A 17718-nucleotide genomic window follows, 5' to 3' on the forward strand; every position below is an offset into this window, starting at 1 on the left:
AGAGTCATAGTATTATTATGAACATCAAAGTACAATTGCATCACGACTTTAAAAATAATACTATGGTGATATGTATCACTCCCTCTTAGTCAATATTCCATCTCGATAATGGAAACCATTCCCCCTTACAGAATGATCTGAAAACCATATGTATTTGTAATGTGACCTACAATATTTCTCCCCCTTTTTGTCAATAAAATTGGCAAAGTTACAAGAACGGGTTAATAATGAAATTTCCACAAGTGACATTTCATGACCAAAATAAGGACAACATATCATCTTAATTTAGATGCCATCTTATTCATCATGGAGTTTTAAGACGCAAGATAACCCCTATAAAATTCCACAGCGGTACTCCCCGCAAGATATTACCATTAAACACAAGTTCAAAAGAACTCTCCCCCATTTGATGCCAATCCCAAAGGAACAACAAGAGCGACCTTAATTTCGAGAGAAAAGAAGGATTTTTATTTGGACACCAAAAACCATGTGAATGATTTTTTATATCCAAAACTCAATCAAAATACTCATAATTAAATCCATGAGTATTCTAACTGGGATACACAATTAAATCAAAACCACAAAAGTGATCAATTTAATTGAAAGTGCTCAACATAAGTAAACTCACGGAGAAACAGGCTACGACTAAGCTAATCATATGGAGGTGACTAACTTAACCGTTCAAGTACTCAACATAAGGAAAACCTTGCCGTCCCTGATCTCTTCTTCCCTAATCTTTTCTTCAACTAATTTGTATTCTTGATGGAGATACTGCTGAGAAAGAAGAAAGAAAACAAGAAAAGAAGAAAATGAAAAGAGGAACTACGAGATGAAAGAAATAAGCGGTCGGAGATAACGAAGTCAAATTTTTTTTGACGGAATTAACAAGAGGACGGAGATAACGAAAATCTGCTGAGTTGGTAGCGGACTCTGTCGGCTTTTTTTTGCTGAGGTGGCAGCTGACTCAGTCAAGAGGGTCGGGACCTTTTCTAAATAAGGGTATAAATGTCTATAAAACCCTAAAAGGGTGTTATTTGTGTATTTCAACTAAGGATGGCAGTTTTGGAAGCTTGTTTCCCGGGGGGCTATTTTTACACATTAAAGTGCTTTTTTTTTCTTTTTTTTTGCATTTGTAGGTATTTCAGATGTGGATTAATTATTGCTAAGAACCGCCATTGGATGCACATCTTTTTTTGTGTACGTCGGGGCACAGTCTGAATATGGGAAATAAGTCGCAAAATTCACAGAATAATACTCCCTTCGTCTCTAAAAGATAGGCAACTTTGTGGGTAAATCTTTTAGAGATGGATGGAGTAATAACAAGAAAATTGACAAGGTAGCTAGCATATTCAACTGGAATATGCAGAAAAACATCTATCCTCTCTGATAACCTGGAATATCCATTAGAAACCATGGTAAGTTTTCCCGTTACATGAATGGAACAAAACTTTTGTTTTTTAACTAATCAATAAAACCGATGAAAATTGAAATTAAATCCAATAATTAAAAGTCAATGACACACACAATCAATACAAATGTCATTGACTTTTGTACAAATGTACTGTCACAAATCTCATCAAACAAATGTCGCAAGTTAATCAAAAATAACGAGCATCAAACAGAGACGAACTAAACTCTTTCATTTCCCCTAACAAAACTTTCATGAGAAACTTCTAGGTGTGCAGCAACGTTTGATATGTCCTCATTGTGGTAGGATTTGCAGACAAAATAGACGACTGCTTGTATTACAAGATAAAAATGAAGAAAATAAGCAGATAACAGATACCAAATGATGCCCACAAATATCTTACCCACCAAATTCAGTTTTTTTCTCCCAAGCACCATCGAATAGAATCCAATACTCATACCCGTAAAAATGACTTCCACTGCAATAAAGATGAAAGAAGAAACCCATATCTTTCCCTTAATTAATCTCATACTCTTGACCAACGCTTTTCTACCGTAATCTTTTTCCAGTATTGAGATTACCATAGATATATTCCAAACAGTAGTCATGTAAAGAAACACAATGAAGTAAGGAATTGTAAGACAAATAATAAAAGCCAATACTTTTCGCCCATGAAAGCTTGCCACAAACAATAATATCAATCCGAGATACACAGTGGTGCATATTGCCAAGATGAAGAAAAGCAACAAGAATGTTACCAAAAGCCTTCCCCATACCTTAGAAAATATACCAACAACTCTCTTCAAGTTGGGATCTTTTGAGGTATAGAAACAACAAACTGAATACACTACACTAGAAGTTGAGAACAAGTAGAAAATAAGGATGAGGATTGAGTAGACGAATCTGGTTATGCCGAAAGCAATCCATTTGGTTCTTTTGTTGTCTTGAAACGTATTGCCAAGAATGAACTTAGAAATTTGGATGTCAGACAAATAAAGGATAGTTAGAGGGAGGATTGTAGCCAAAACAATCTGTGAGAATAATTTTTTCCATAAGACTGTAATTTTACAGGCATCCATGTACATGCCGAAAAATCCCATGGATTTATGCGGTGCTTCTCTACTCATGATTTGCTGATAGATAGAAGATAATATAATGATATTAGTATTTACAATGAGAGGGGAAAGTGGAGAGATTATGGTTTTTGATCATTTACAGAGAAACAGAAACATATCTGTATACAAACTACATGAGAAAAAATCCTCTTGGAAGATGTCTAGATGAATTAGACTTTTGAGATTAGACACAACAAGTAGAAGAATATATTTTTATGCTGTTTTGAATCAGTAACATTAAATCAAAATTTCCCTAATTGGACTTAGCATGGGAAGATTGTGACAGATTTAGATTGTTTCTTAACAGGGCGCGCATTACTGTTAATAGAATGATATGACTTATTTTATTTTATTTTATTTGTTGGGGGTAAGCAACGGTTTGGACGGGGTCCTCTGGAACAATTATGATGGGTCGCATATAATTCTTTTGTGCGAAGTGGCATTAATTTTTGCTTTTAATTAGAGCTTGTTTTTTCAATCTTGTTCTTGTATTTCTTTCACAACATCAATAACATGTACAGTCTATGCAAGTTACACCACAGATTTACTGTAACACAGTATTAAATGGAAACCAACTAATGGTCGTCATTTCCCCTGACCAAATTAACATATGCAACATCTAAATGTGCGGCGACGTTTGATATGTCTTCGTTGTGGTATGCTTTGCAGACAAAATAGACAACCGTTTGGATTACAAGAGAAAAATGTATCAAAACAGTCGCTAACATATAACAAACAATTCCCACAAAGACTTCACCAACCAAATCCAATATGTCTCCGGCAACCACAAGTAAAGAGTATGTGAAAGTTATACCAGCAAAAATGATCTCAAGAGCAAGAAAGACAGCACAAGAAACCCATATTTTACCTTTAATCAACTTTATACTCTTCACCATCGCCTTTGTACCGTGACTTTTTTCCAATACCGAAATTACCATAGCGATATTCCAAACACTTGTTATGTACATCAATCCAATGAAGAAAGGGACTGATAGAGAAATCACAAACGCCAATAGTTTATACCTCCCTTCCCCTTCAGGTCCATTAAAACTTGCTGCAAACCAATATATCAATGCAAGATATGCAACAGCACATATACCCAAGATAAGAAAAAGCAGCAAGAACATTACCAAAAGCCTTCCCCATACCTTAGGAAATACACGTACAACTTTCTTGAAGGTGGTCTCTTTGGAGGTATAGAAACATGAAATGCAACAGGCTACAACCGAGGTTGACAAGAAAAACAAAAGAAGGATGAGGATTAAGTAGACAAAGCTGGTTATGCCGTAAACTATCCATTTAGCTTGTACGTTGTTCGGATAAGCCTTGCTTATTATGAAGTCGGAAATATGGATATCAGACAAGTAAAGGATAATTAGAGGGAGGATTAAAGCTAAGGTAATCTGTGAGAATAGTTTTTTCCATGAGATTGTAATTTTGTAAGCTTCCTTATAGATGTCGAAAAATCCCAATGATTTATTTGGTGGTTCTCTATTCATGGTTTGCAACTCCAGAGAAGATAGATATTTTGAGAGAGACAAATCAAAAAGATGAGGATGTTTGAATCTGAATCAGAGACTAGCATAGTTATATAAAAACTAATTGTGGATAGAACTTCAGGATGTAGACGCCTTAGACTTTGATTTTAGTCCTAACAAGGAGTATGCATTTCCCACGCAAGGTATTCCCGTCCCGGTTGCTGTAATATAATTAGTACTTGTTGGACTGAACAAGTAGACTGAAATGTAGACCGAGACAGAATAATAAAATTGAAGAGAACATGATAAACTCGCATACAGTGCATATGGTTTTTGGTTCTTATTCTATGGTTATGGACTTACAGAGTTGAACTTGGCCTTAATCCGAAAGGATGTCTGGGTTCTTGATCAACAATTTTACCATGGTAGTGTTTTTCTTGAGACAGTCAGCTTGATAAATGATTAGATTAAAGATATTATTTTTTCTCACTTCAAGGAGCAATCATTGAGTCATATGAAATGGACATTCTGGGGGGCCTTCCAAATTAAAATCAACTTGGTTTTGGGAATTTGACATTTCCAATTGCAATGCATGGCCACTGATTTGCAAGTAGAAGAGATATTTTATTGTTGCGTTGAATCAGTCCATTCAGACAAGATTATTAACTAATCTATGGATTTTATATCGAAGAAGAAAGAGTATACAAAGATTACGATATTTACAATGGAGAATTATTGTACTAGGAAGAAAGACACTGTCAAGTAAATTAATTTAGTTGCCTTCTGTCGTCATTTACCGTAACCAAGCTAACATAAGAAACATCTAGGTATGGAGTAATGTTCCATATATCCTCGTTGTGGTAAGATTTGCAAACAAAATAGATAACAGTTCGGATAACAAGAGAAAAATGGACTATAAAAGTCATTAACGAACAGCAAACGATTCCCGCAAATATTGTGCCTATGAAACTCGATATGCATTCATGAGCCATAAGTAAAATGAAGATGGAAAGTATTCCAATAAGAGTGATTTCAAGCAGGAGAAAAACAACACACGAAACCCATATTTTACCTCTGATCAATTTCATACTCTTTAGCAGCGCTTTCTTACCGTAATCTTCTTCTAGTATTGCAATTACCGTTGCGATATTCCAAATACTAGTCATGTAAACTAATCCGGTTAAGAAAGGGATTGACAGACAAACAATCAACATGAAGCATACTTGTTTCCAGCCTTCCCCTTCGGCTCCTTTGATTCCGAGGAAATACCAGAGTGATGCCACACCTGCCATTGTGTATACGCGCAACATATGGAAACACAACAATAACGTGACATAAAGTCTCTTATACACCTTGGGGAAAACACTAATAATTTCATGAAAGTGACGTCTTTAGAGGTATAGAAGTAAGTGGTTCCATAAACTGCATTAGATGTTAAGAACAGGGAGCAGAAGGAGATAATGATCGTATCAATAAATAAGGTTGTAGTTATCCTGTAACCGTAAGCACGCAGCTCGGGATATTGGCTGTTTGTATAAGCCTTTTCTTGGATTAGGTATAGCATATAGACTTGAGATATGTAGAGAATGGTTATAGGGACTAGTACAGCTAAGGTGATTTGTGCACAGATTATTTTCTGCGAGACTACAATCTTGAAAGCTTCCTTAAAAATTGCGAAAACTCCCATGGATTTATACGCTTGTTCTCTACTCATCATGATTTTGAAACTCTAGATTGAGAGATAGAGATTAAGAACAAAGTCTTGAGAAATGGAGGTTAACTAACGAATATTGAACTTCTTTTTTGGAAAGTGGATATATAGGTGACGGTGCTTGAAAACAAATGAGATCAGAAGCACGGACTCGGTGCGATAGCAACTTGCAAGTAGGTAAGGCCTTTTTCATCAGATTGGTGTTTGAAAAACCCATTATGAATTCGTAAAGACACTTTGTTAATTTCCACAATGGATACGTCTTTTATTGACCTAGTCCGAATGATGTGACCAAGTCACTTGATGGATGCTTTGCTTAGCAACTGAACCAAAGCAAACCACAATTGGATACATGCCAACAGTTCGGATGGCACGGAAAGCTAAAAAACCAAACGTATAGTGTGCTTTAAATGCAAGTATAAATGTACAATGCAAAGTAAAAAAAAAAAATCAGACAGATTTCTGATAGACACGCTGAGAATTCACTCCGGTAAATAGGGCGCGAAACGGTATTGAATTCTAATCCATGAGCAAAGTAGCCAAAGATCGATTTAACATGATCAATCTATGGAGGAGTTATAAATAGTTCCATAGACATCAAGTACTATTTCTTAATTGTTCATTAGTGTAGTAGGTGACGGCAGGGCAGATGGTATTCCGGTAAACAATGGTGGGTGGGAGATTGAGTTGATTTGAAGTGTTTCTTTATTTCTTTCCGGTGCGGTTGATTGCCAATCCATGAAATGAACATATTACAATCAAATTCATAACATTTATTTGCTGGCAAAAGGTTCCATTTACCAATTTGTCAAAATCGACAACAGAAAGACAACTATGTAGAATTGTACTAGGAATACAAACTTTCTGTATGTACTGACAGATATCATTCAGGTAAATTTCATACTAAAGCTCGATGTAGTTGCCCCTGTCGTCCTTGTTTACCGTAACCAAGCTAACATAACAAACATCTGGGAACGGAGTAATGTTCCATATATCCTCGTTGTGATAAAATTTGCAGACAAAATAGATAACCGTTCGGATTACAAGAGAAAAATGGACCACAATAGTCATTAACGAATAGCAAACAATTCCTGCAAATATTGTACCTATGAAACTCGACAAGGATCCATGAACCACAATTAAAATGTATGTTGAAGGTATACCAACAAGAGTAATGTCAAGCATGACAAAAACAGCACACGAAACCAATATTTTACCTCTGATCAGTTTCATACTCTTTAGCAGCGCTTTCTTACCATAATCTTCTTCTAGTATTGCAATCACCGTTGCGATATTCCAAACACTTGTCATGTAAACCAATCCGGTTAAGAAAGGGATTGATAGACAAGCAATCAATATCAAGCATATTTGTTTCAACCCTTCCCATTCGTTTTTGTTCATTATGATGAGGAAATACCAGAGTGCAAATCCGAGAGCCACACCGGTGATTGTGTATATACGAACCATGTAGAAACACCACAATAACGTAACATAAAGTCTCTTGTACACCTTTGGGAAAACACCAATAACTTTCTTGAAATTGATATCTGTGGAGGTGTAGATACAAGTGGTTGCATAAACTGCATTAGATGTTAAGAACAAAGAGAAAAAGGAGGCGATGATCGTATTGATAATTACGCTTATGATTATCCCTTAATCGTAAGCACTCAGGCTGAAGCTTTCGCCATTTTGATAAGTCTTTCCTTGGATCAAGTATAACATATAGGCTTGAGACAAGTAGAGAATGGTTAGAGGGACGAGTACAGCTAAGGTGATTTGTGAGTAGATTATTTTCTGTGAGACTATAATCTTGAAAGCTTCTTTAAAGATGGCGAAAAATCCCATGGATTTGTATGCTTGTTGTTCTCTGTTCATCATGATTTTGCAATTCTTGATTGAGAGACAAGAGATGAAGATTAATGAAAATGGAAAAAAAGTCAATGTTGAATTTTTGGAGAGATGATGATGTTTGAAGACAAATGATGCTGCGATAAGAAGTGCTAGGATTGCTTTGACTTGGTGTAGCACGACGGGTGATATGGCAACTTGTCAAACGAAATAGATTAGCCGGCCTTTTCAGATGGTGTTTGAAAAAATCATTATAAATTCTTGAAGACACTATTTATTTCAACAAGGTCATAGTTGACACGCCAATCTAGGTAATGTACATTCAGGAAGGTTAAATAAGGGGAAAAAAAACTAGTATACAAACAGGCACAGCAGATCAACTTAAGACCAACTATACCCTGGGTCTGGTAGATTAGGCCTTCTACTTGATCCTCCTCTGTTTAAACCTGCATAGCTATTCCCTAAATACTGAGAACCCTCGTAACCTCTACCTACAGCTCTTTGATTTTCCGGAGGATCCCCCCACCTGCCCCCTATGTTATCGTGATAATGGTTATCAGCACCTGCACTTGAGTGCTGCTGGCTCCCATAGCCACCATATGCAGCTCCTCTTTGGATTACATGGTGTCCACCTGCCACATATGTTTGTACCACGTTACCAGGATGATACAAGGGTGGGACACCAATTGCACCAGGAGGAGGCTGTGGATAATCATGCACGGGATAATGGTCTCTGGTATGAGCCGCTCTCCAGTTTTCTTCATTCTGAGGGCGGTTAGGATAATTATTATTATTAGGAGCAGAAGCATGATTATGTGGACCTCCATGGTTACTGTTGTGCTGCCTGCCATTTGAGAAAGATGTGTGTCCATGCATCTGCTCCACATTACGGTCTGTCTTAAACTGTAAACTGTTATTGACAAATCTATGTGCTGCCTTCCCAAGATGTCGACCAGAACCCCTTCCATTTCCGTGGTGGTTGTTTTGCCTGCCATTATTTTCCCATGGTTTCCTTCCATTATCTTCATGCCATAAAATAGGTGGTGGCTTCAAATCTTCTACTTCGACCATCCTCTTTGGGAATATAACACCTAATGGAGGTCGAGCGACATGAGTATGTGCATCAGGAAGTCTGTAAATAGCACATATGACTTGATTATTCATAATATCCTCCATTCCGGGAACAGGCGATTGAAAGACCGGTGGGCAAGGATCTCCATTGCAAAGAGATAGATATCCATTCATCCCGCCACTGGCCTTGGGGTCAATTTTTTCTTTCACTTCAGCCCCTTTTTTGTTAGACAACTGATCAGCGAGGCAAAATATATATGGAGAGAGCGGGTTAGATGTCGAGATGAACAGCATATTTTGCATGACGCTGTTTCTTTTTGCTTCCTCCTCCGTCAAAGTATGTTCCACTTTTTTTATCTCAGTAAGAAGACGACTTTCATCAATGAATGGTAATTTAGCGATACCCTGCCATGCAAACCGCTTGCCATTCATGTCAACTTCAAAATCAGTCGGATAAAAATCAATAATGGGTGAAGTTGGGTCAGTCATCAATTTCCTATAATGCTCAGGTAGCGCATGGGAACTTGCAGCTGGAAAGACACCCATCAGCTGATCAAATGGTTTGAATGGTGAACCTAATTCAAAGTTTATTTGCATCTCACCAAGATCCTTGAGATCGGAGGCAAACGGTGCATAATGATAAGGATAAAACCACTGCCAAGAGCAAACACCTTCATAATAATATTCCATCACCCAGCACAAGCCTTGTACGTATTTTAGAACAACGTCTTTTCTTACTGCTTCAATCTCATCCAAGGTTTCAACTGAGAACTTTTCCCTGTAGTACCTTTCCTTCCACCCATCCTCACCCAATCTCACCTTGTCTTCTTCTTGGTCATCTCTATTCAAAAGGTCTGACCTCTCACGAATTAAGTCTTTAAGCCTCTCCTTGAGCTCCTCTTTGTTATCACGTGTCTCCAGCTCTAAACTATTCTCAGCCTCAACAATGGCTGCACCGACAGATCCCCCTGAATAAGTGTGTCTTGCCACCTTTCCTGTTCGTTCATATGGCGACGGCAACGGAGCAGAAGCAAGACGAGAGCCCTGAAACCGAGCAACTGGGACAAGGGACTCAGGCTTCACCGTAGGTTCCACATTATCACCCCTTTGTTTCTGGGCTTTGTCACGCTTGATTCTTTCTGCCTGCCGCTGATGAAGTCTAGCTCTTTTGGTGAAAATTACATCCTCATACGACCCCACTGCCTGAATGAAGTGTTCAACCTTGCTCAAATCAGGCTTGCTAGAGTTGGTTAAATACCCCTTCATTGCCCCAAACTCCTTCTTATAGACAGCGATGAGCAAGTTGATGGCTCCCTCTCGAATTTCCAGTGTGGGCATATGAGGCAGAAAATCATTTCCAACAAAGAAACATATAAATATGAAGTCGTCCACAAGACGTTCAAGATCAATCTCAAATGGTGGATTAGGAATTCTCATCTCGTAATCCAAGTACTCCCGAAGAGTCCAGATGTTTACGAACTGGTATGGCTTCTTTGCTGTTACAGCAGTGTCCTGCTTTTCATCCAACTGTTCAAATTTTCTCTTAGCCTTTCCCTCACAGTTTGCAGCTAAATGACCCACCTGACCGCATATGAAGCATTTTTCTTGTTGTGCATTTACGACAATCTCTCTGAGAATAGAGAAATGTACTTCATGTGTAGCTAATGCCAGCATAATCAAATCTGCATCCAAACCATAGAGGCAGTGACGGGTATTTGGATTGAAGCCAGGAAGGTTTCTTTGCAGACGAATATAAGACATAATTTTGTGTTCCCCTTCACCAGGAACATTAGCATCAGAAAGGATAACCTTAACTGATCTCCACCCAGGATCATTGTTTAGTCTGAGATGAATGTAGTACTGCAGCGCAACTGACAAAACATGCATAAATTCAGTTCCAGGGGTGATAACATTTGAATCGCAGACCTGTGAAGTTTCCTTAGGAGGAAGCTTTCTTCCCTCCTCCGCAAACTCTACTCGCAGCCGCTCTTCTTCTTCTGCTGCTTCTTGCGCATCTCTAGCAGCTCTGAAACGTCTAGACCGTTGCTGATTCATCTTTGCCCTTGGAGCCACACCATCAATAGCCATGTATATAAGCTTACGTGGGCGAACCATGACAAAAAGCCTATCGATATAATCAAACATGCACTGAAACACCTCGTCGAATGTGGTAGGATCCGGCCGGTCTTCAGGATGGAAACAGGGATGAATAATACCATTCATATCAAGGTAAAGATTATCGTATTCGAGTTTATTTGGATTAGGATTACTTGTATCGACTGGTATTGAAATTCCTTGGATTTCAACTGCTTCTTCTTCGATTACATCCTGTATTATCATTGGATATTTCTCTGCTAACCATCTGTAGAATGCTGGAACTCCCATTGTTGCTCAAACGCTCAAACCAAACTTGGATTTCTTTGTTTTCGTTGTTCTTCAAAGGCGAACAATAACAGATATAAACTACTGAAACCCTAATGTTTTACACACAGCGAGAATAAAACTTAAGCGACGAGAAACATAAAGAAAGAAGATTTCCTAAACATAAATTTTAGTTAAGAATAAAATTTTAGAGAACACTGGTATTTATAGCAGAGAGAAGAAATCAAAAAGGAAATCATCAGGACTAGGAAACAAACCAAAACTCGAAAAAGGAAACTCTCTCTCTCTCCGTAACAGACAGGAAATTTCCCTTACGACGCGTTAATATTTCAACCCATTTAGCAAAGCCAAATCGTCTGTCACTCGGAAAATAAAACAAAATAAAGTATACTTCCAATTCGGGCAACAGAATTTTCAAGGCTAACGATAAAGAGTGGAAAACAAAAAATGAAATTCACTTATCGTAGCTTTGACAATATAAAGGAAATTTCTTATGATTGCTTAATAATGCACCCCACGAAAATTAAGTAAACAAACCGAAGATTTAAAAACCAGTCAAATACACTTAATAGTTCAGCACACAATTCACGTAAAACAAGACCGAGTACAATAACTCTCAAACCATATTAATTGACATAAAAGGAATAGTTTATAAAATAGAATTCCAAAGACAGTACTCTCTCTGTCCTAAAATTTCTGTCTTTCATTTTATTTTCGTCTGTCCTAAAATACTGGCCAGATTCTGTTTATAGTCATATTTTTTAGTCAAACTCTCAAATATATCATTCAATTTTATAATTATAAGATTATTTTCAAATGTAGACAGTCAAAAATCTTAAATGATACCTTCCTCAATAAGAAACAAATCTACTAAATCAATTCATAAATATTTTTATTTTTTATCTTCTATTTAAACGTCTTAAATGATATCTTCCCCAATAGGAAACAAAATTACTAAATCAATCAATAAATATTTTTATTTCTATCTGCTATTTAAATATTTCTATAAATAATAAAATTACCAAATATGTATTTTTCTTACATGCTCCATAAACTCCTTTTAATTTTAGTAATAACATAACATTTAATAGGGATAGTTTGGTAAACTCCTCCAGTCTCCTTAATATCTTGACTTAGTCAAAGCGGACTAATAATTTAGGACGGAGGGAGTAATTTATAAAATGAGACTTGATAGCAGATGCAATTCTGACACCGCCCATTCTTCTCCTTTAATAGTTGGAAACATAGAAATACATAAGAAAAAGTACATACAAACAGTAAACCATAAACCATAGTGAAAGAGTTTATTTCATTGATTGTTAATATTGCGCAGCCAACACAAGGGAAGTACCTTGACATTTATAGCAGATGTAAGGGTTTGAAATAACTGAAACCTAACATAAAAAAGCTAGAGGACAACTAACAGTAACGGAGATATAATACTAAAGGCACCCAAGTGTCGTGCACAATAAGAATAAGGCTATCTTCTAACAAACCCCCTCAACCTGATGCAGGGTTAGTAAAATGCATCAGATTGCTTCGTAAACCAGAGAAGGTAGGATAGTTGAGACCCTTAATTAGTAAGAATATCCGTTAGCCGCTCGAATGAAGGAATGTAGGCAAAGGGCACGAATTCAGCTTCAAGCATGTCACGAACAAAATGGCAGTCCACCTCAATGTGTTTAGTCCGAGCATGAAATACTGGATTAGTTGCAAGTGCTCTCGCTCCATCATTGTCACAGTAGAGTGTATAGGGTGTCTCTAGTGGAACATTAAGATCAGATAGCAGTGTGGTGAGCCACATAACTTCAGCAGCTAGGAGTGAAAGATCTTTATACTTTGTTGGGCTATTTTGCCTTTCCTCCCCTCCCAAAATCGCTAATTAGCGTTAAGAGAAGTATAATTAGCGATTACAGTCGGCACAAAATTAGATCTTTATACTTTGTTGGGCTATCTTTATACATTAGATCTGGACCATAATATCGTCAACTAAATTACAGTCGGCACAAAATTCAATTAACAAATCTCCGCTCCATACTAGAGAAGTATCACTACTGCCACAAACTAAAACAACCTCAAATGGATATTTACAAAGCACCTTAAACTCGATTAAAAGCTCGATTCCATTTTCATTGTCGTCGGTGATCTGTATACATCCACCACCTTAAGCTCGATTAAAACCTTCACTATCTCAAAAATACCCAATTGAAATGCCGTCGTCGTTGTTTTAGGGCCCTAAAAAGACCACCACTGCCTCACTCGACCACAACCATACAACCCAACCATTCTTCATTATCAACTGCCCTCCAATTATCAACAACATACCATTAAATCCAATTTTGGATGGCATGAAAAACCCCCAAATATGTTTCGTTATTAGTGTGGATCCTGCAGTTTACCATGGCTACAGATTAAAATGACATCTTCAAGTGATTCACCTACTGTTAAATAAGATAACTAATCTAATTACTGATTTTTTACGGTTCGTAGAGATTCATCCTCTGTTAAAAAATACAATTGATCCAATTAAGGTTATGTTTGCAGCAGAAAAATCAACAACAGTTGGGTGTTGCGATTAAAGCAGCCATGGTGTGGAAGCGACTCCGGAGAGAATTCAGGATTAGAAAGGAAAAATTCATGAATCGATGAGTTGAAATTTGTTTTAGGATCTGATGATGATGTATCTAGCTTGTCTAAAACAGATTCACAAGTCGATACAAGGTTAGTATATTTTCTCCAAGTTAAGGTTTGCGATGATGACATTGTTTAGCTCTAGAACAGAAGCTAAAGACAATCAAATTGGAATCAGGTTTTGATAGCATTTACCTAGATTTGGAAGATTTAAGGCGAAGAAATAGATCCATTGATTTCGGGAACTTTATTCCTCCATTTTTGAAGCTGGAGATTAAAGCAGCCATGAAAGCAATAGAAGAAGAAAGGCACTGGTGTGTACGCGAACAAGAGTTGAGCAGAGAACCAAAATTGGTTTCACCATTATTGCATTTATTAGTGAAGAAGATGAGGACATTTTAGGAAATTCACATAAATAAATTTTGATTTTGCCACGTGTACAACAATGCTGACTCAGCTAACCGAGTAATGGATGGAAAAACTAACGAGGGGAGGAAACACTAATTTTGGTCTTTTGGGGGAGGAAACGCTAAATAGCGATTTTGGGAGGGGAGGAAACACAAAATAGCCCTACTTTGTTTCTGTGCTGGATTTTGAAACAGTTGGCTGCTTCTTGAATTGCCTATAGATAAGACAGTTGCCAAGGAATACACAATAGCCAGATGTTGATTTCCGAGTGTCTGGGCAGCCAGCCCAATCGGAATCAGAGTATCCAGTGAGTGAAGTGATATTACCAATTGAGAGGGTTATGCCAGATCCAAGTGAGGATTTCAGAAAATGCAATATCCTCTTGACCAGAAGCATATGAGTGGTCCTTGAAGCATGCATAAATTGAGATGTGTAGTTTACAGCAAAGGTAATGTTAGGACGAGTGAGGGTGAGACATTGTAGAGCTCCAACAATCCTGCGATACTCAGTTGGATTTGGAAGTTGTTCACCGTCATTGACTAATGCTCTTTGACCAAGGCTTGCAGTCAATCATTCCAGTGCGCTGAAGTAATTCCACGGTATAATTGGATTGTGTAAGAACCAGTGAGTTTGTTGAAGAATCATGCTTAACCTCAATTCCGAGAAAGTAGTATAAGTTATCCAAGTCTTTCTGTGCGAAGACTGTACTTAGTTTCTTATAGAAGGATGACAGAAGAGATGTAGGACTACAAATGAGGAGGATGTCATCAACTTAAAGAAGGAGGAGCAATATATCTGAGATAGAGACGTAGATGAATAGGGAATGATCATGCTCTGACATGATGAACCCTTCAACAATGAGGAAGCTGCTAAACTTGTCAAACCATGTGTGTGGTGCTTTCTCCAAGCCGTAGATGGCCTTGTTAAGTTTGCAGACATGAGTTGGGTGATCAAGATCCATTAATCCCTTGGTTTGTTCCACATATTTTCTTGTAGATCACCATGGATAAATGCATTTAAGACATCCAACTGGCATATGGTCCATCCATTTGTGAGACCAATGGTACGAATAGCCCTTATTATAGTAGTGAATTTGACAACTAGACTAAATGTCTCTGTGTAGTCTATATCGTCCAGCTGATGGTATCCCTTAGCCACCAAGCGTGCCTTGTGCCTTTCAATAGTCTCATCTGACCTGAGTTTGACCTTGTAAACCCATTTACATCCCAACACATGCATAGATAGATCATACGGAACTGTAGTCCAAGTGTTATTGTCCTTAAGAGATTGGTTTTCATTCTCCATGGCAGTGACCCAAACTGGATTTTGGCAGCTACTTTGTAAGTTTTGGGTTCTTGAGGACATAGGACTGAGGTAACAAAAGCTATTTGTAGTGGATGTATGGTTGTAAGGTAGGTGACAAAATATGGTAAGTATTTTGGTTTATGAATGCCAAGATGATACCTAATGGTCATTGTGTGTAAAGGAACTATGGTAGTTGTAGGTGGTGTTGGATTTACATCTACTTGGGAGACATCAGGGATGGTGGGGGAATGAAGCACTATAGAATCATGTTCAATGTCTTCAATAGTGACTGAAGAGGATGATGGGATCTCACTGATGGCAAGGGGAAGAGGGATGGTTACCTGTGATGTGGTTGAAGGATCACCAGATGTAGTGCAAGTACAAAATGGGAACACCAGCTCATCAAAAACCACATTTCTGGAGATGTAAACCTTGTTGTTAGATTTATCATAGCACATATATCCCTTGTGAAGATGATTGTATCCAACAAAAGTGCATGGAGTAGACTTGGGGCTTAACTTGTACTTCCTTGGGTGACCCATAAAGGGAAAACAAGCACAACCAAAGACCCTCAAGAAAGACAGATCTGGTGGCTTGTTAAAAAGAACCTCAAATGTGGTCTTATAGGCAAGTAACTTGGATGGTGTTCTATTTATAAGAAAGGTAGCAGTGAGGAAGGCATCCAACCAGAACCTCTTTGGCAGGCAGGCATCAAAAGTTAAATTGTTGCCCACTTCTTTTATGTGTCTAATTTTCCTCCCTGCGGCTCCATTCTGCTAAGGAGTACTTGGACAAGAAGAGCATGCAAGGATACCTGACTCATCAAAAAGTTGGTTGAAAAGGCCCTTCACTAGCTCATGATCCCCATCACGTTGAAATACTTTAACTGTAGAAGAAGAAAAAATCTCAGTTAAGGACTTGGAGTACTTGAAACATTGAAGGCTCTCATCTCTAGTCTTCATGAGATAAATCCATGTATTCTTGCTGAAATCATCAAGGAACAAGATGTAACACTTGAACCCTAACGTAAATGGCACAGGGATGGTCCCCAAATATCACAGTGGACTAGTTGAAGTGGTGCAGTGGATACTCTGGTAGAGGGTAAAAATGGGAGTTTTTTTTCTTTTTCTTATCTGACATGACTGGAAGATGGAATTGGAGCTAGCAGTAGTGAGGTTAATCAAACACTCTACAGCCAGCTTTTGAAGTATTATGTTTGTTGGGCGACCAAGCCTCTGGTGCCAGATGTTGGTGGTATACTTAGTAGTGACATTAGCTTGAGGTGAAACACAAGTAGGAGAAAACAAAGGATAGAGATTACCCTACTTAGGGCCTTCAGAGATAATTTCCTGAGTATTTAGGTCCTTAATTGTAGACTCCCATGGTTTAAACTAAATTGAGCAGTAATTATCATTAGTGAGCTTTCTCACTAGCACAAGATTTTGCTGTAACTCTGGAACATACAACACTTTTTTGAGAGCAATAGTAGAATCAGTTGCATTGAGAACAGAATCACCCACCATCTTCATTTGTATCAGCTTTCCATCTCCCACTACAACTTGTTCTGATCAAGAATAAGGTATTGGATTGTGTAAGATTGCAGCAGTGTTGGTCATGTGGCTTGTGGATGCTGAATCATTGGATGGGTGATGAAGTTGAAGATGATAGTATTACGAGACTGATGCTTAGGACCAGAAGGCTTGCAGCCATTGGGTTTTTCATATCTATAAGGACAGACATAGGCAGAGTGTCTATCCTTTTTGCATATCTGACATACATACATATTCACTGTAATCAGGTTTGGCATGAGATGAACATGAACCAGAGTTATTAGTAGAAAGGGTGTTTTTAGTGAAGAATGCGGAAGACATGAGATTGTCAACAACCAAAGAAGTATCAAGAAATTGGTTTCGAAGCCACTGCTCTTGTTGTAAAAGACGGGATTTAATCTCATTAAACTTCATAGATACATTTCTGTTTTGAACTGATATCAGAAACTGGTCAAACTCGCGACCCAACCCATTCAAGACATGCATAACTAGGTCTGAGTCACTAACTCGTTCACCAATAGCTGACAACGAATCGGATATATCTTTAAGTTTTTGTAGGTAAATCTTAACTGAGTCAGTATCCCGTTTCATATTGAATAAACTGATTTCTCAACATAGATTTCCTAGCTACACAATGATTTGAGAAGGAAGTTACAAGATATTCCCATACCTATCTGAAAGTAGTAAATCCAATAATATCTTTGGAGACAGAGGAGGTAAAAGTGGCATTACGACACCTAATAACAAACCTATCCCACTTCCTCCCCAAAGCATAGTTTGGATTTGGAACAGTACTAGTAGCAGTGGTGAT

At 37.9% G+C, this 17718-nt stretch overlaps 4 protein-coding genes across 4 annotated transcripts; all 4 read right to left on the reverse strand.

Moving 5' to 3' along the window:
- Positions 1-1592: 1592 nt before the first annotated feature.
- LOC113335993 lies at positions 1593-2777 on the reverse strand. The gene has a single exon (XM_026581991.1). It carries the CDS (start codon positions 2533-2535, stop codon positions 1630-1632), a length of 906 nt encoding a protein of 301 aa, XP_026437776.1. The 5' UTR covers positions 2536-2777; the 3' UTR covers positions 1593-1629.
- Positions 2778-3098: 321 nt separating this feature from the next.
- Positions 3099-5293, reverse strand: LOC113336049. The gene is made up of 2 exons (XM_026582042.1): positions 5074-5293; positions 3099-3577 (listed from the first exon to the last, which is right to left on the reverse strand). Exons 1-2 carry the CDS (start codon positions 5291-5293, stop codon positions 3099-3101), a joined length of 699 nt encoding a protein of 232 aa, XP_026437827.1.
- Positions 5294-6615: 1322 nt separating this feature from the next.
- Positions 6616-7179, reverse strand: LOC113336050. The gene has a single exon (XM_026582044.1). It carries the CDS (start codon positions 7177-7179, stop codon positions 6616-6618), a length of 564 nt encoding a protein of 187 aa, XP_026437829.1.
- Positions 7180-7941: 762 nt separating this feature from the next.
- LOC113336051 (5'-3' exoribonuclease 3-like) lies at positions 7942-11016 on the reverse strand. The gene has a single exon (XM_026582045.1). The coding sequence runs from the start codon at positions 11014-11016 to the stop codon at positions 7942-7944; it is 3075 nt and encodes a 1024-aa protein (XP_026437830.1).
- Positions 11017-17718: the final 6702 nt, after the last annotated feature.

Source organism: Papaver somniferum, unplaced genomic scaffold (genome assembly GCF_003573695.1).
Source record: "Papaver somniferum cultivar HN1 unplaced genomic scaffold, ASM357369v1 unplaced-scaffold_150, whole genome shotgun sequence".
Lineage (NCBI taxonomy): Eukaryota > Viridiplantae > Streptophyta > Magnoliopsida > Ranunculales > Papaveraceae > Papaver > Papaver somniferum.